The 1285-nt window shown below is 52.5% G+C and overlaps 1 protein-coding gene across 1 annotated transcript in view; it reads left to right on the top strand.

The window, feature by feature from the left end:
• SELENBP1 (selenium binding protein 1) overlaps positions 1 to 1285 on the top strand; it is a 36677-nt gene that overhangs the window by 20638 nt on the left and 14754 nt on the right. Inside the window, 1 exon segment of the mRNA XM_018569336.1 lies at positions 1214 to 1267. Coding sequence (XP_018424838.1) covers positions 1214 to 1267 — 54 coding nt within the window.

Below are 1285 nucleotides of genomic sequence, written 5' to 3'. Positions count from 1 at the left end.
GGATGATGGGGGGCGATGGATGATTGGTGGCTATGGATGATGTCGCATATTCCGGTCGCTGTCACATGGTGTACGCCGATCGGTTCTGCAATGATCCATTTTCTGTTTTTCCAGAGAAGTTATTAAGAAAGCGAAAACTTTGATCCCTTTACTGCGGATTGGAGCGACCTTCATGTGGGTGTCGGCCTTCCTCTGAGATCTGCTGTTTATAAATGTTGGGTTGGGGGGTGCTGAGCGTCCCTATCGGTGACCCCTGTAATCTGAATCTGAGTGGTGTCCTGAAGTGACGCGGCCCCGCCCATCTTTGTGTGATAGAGCTCCGGGCGCTGGAACCAGTTCAGATCACAGGGCTGCGCTGGCGTGAATCACATAACAAGCGCCCCTTCCTCTATACACATAGCAAGCGCCCCTTCCTCTACACATGCGCCCCTTCCTCTACACACATAACAAGCGCCCCTTCCTCTACACACATAACAAGCGCCCCTTCTTCTACACACATAACAAGCGCCCCTTCCTCTATACCCATAAGCGCCCCTTCCTCTATACACATAACAAGCGCCCCTTCCTCTATACACATAACAAGCGCCCCTTCCTTTATCCACATAGAGCCCGCCCCTTCCACTGCCTGTGTTGTTAGCACCCCGTATCCCTCTCTATCAGTGCAGCGTGCACCCTTCCTTTGTACCCCCGAGCAATGCTGAACATTATCTCCTTGTCTGCTGGCATGTATGGTGACTTTCTGTAGCCGCCCGCAGCCCATAATCAGCCACCATACAGAACTCCGACGTGTTCCAGATAAGGAGACACAGCGCCCGGTGTGCTTCTCGGCTGCCGTGCGCACAACTGTTTACCACTCACCACTGACTGCTGGCAGAGCGTCATTGTGCCTGCCAAACAGAGCTGCCAAGTGTTTACACATCGCTGACAAACGCGTACATGTGTTATGTAAACCTCTGCATGGAGTTTGTATGTCCTCCCTTTGCTAGCGTGCGACTTATTGAAAGGCCGTCTCTACAGTGTGACTGTGTGAGGACATTAGAGTGTAAGCTCCTCTGTACAGAGACTGATGTGACTGTGGGGGGGACATTAGAGTGTAAGCTCCTCTGTACAGAGACTGATGTGACCGGCTCAGTGTTCCCTGTACAGCGCTGCGGTATATGTCGGCGCTATAGGGGCGTCTTCTGACCTTCTAATAATGTTTATTGCTTTGCAGCGAAGTGTGGAACATGTGGACCCGGATACAAGACTCCTCTGGATGCCATGAAAGGTAGGGGGGTGGGGGGGG

The sequence above is a fragment of the Nanorana parkeri genome, unplaced genomic scaffold (assembly GCF_000935625.1).
Source record: "Nanorana parkeri isolate BGI_ZX_2015 unplaced genomic scaffold, ASM93562v1 scaffold1324, whole genome shotgun sequence".
Classification (NCBI taxonomy): Eukaryota; Metazoa; Chordata; class Amphibia; order Anura; family Dicroglossidae; genus Nanorana; species Nanorana parkeri.
This window is presented reverse-complemented; position numbering and strand designations above follow the sequence as displayed.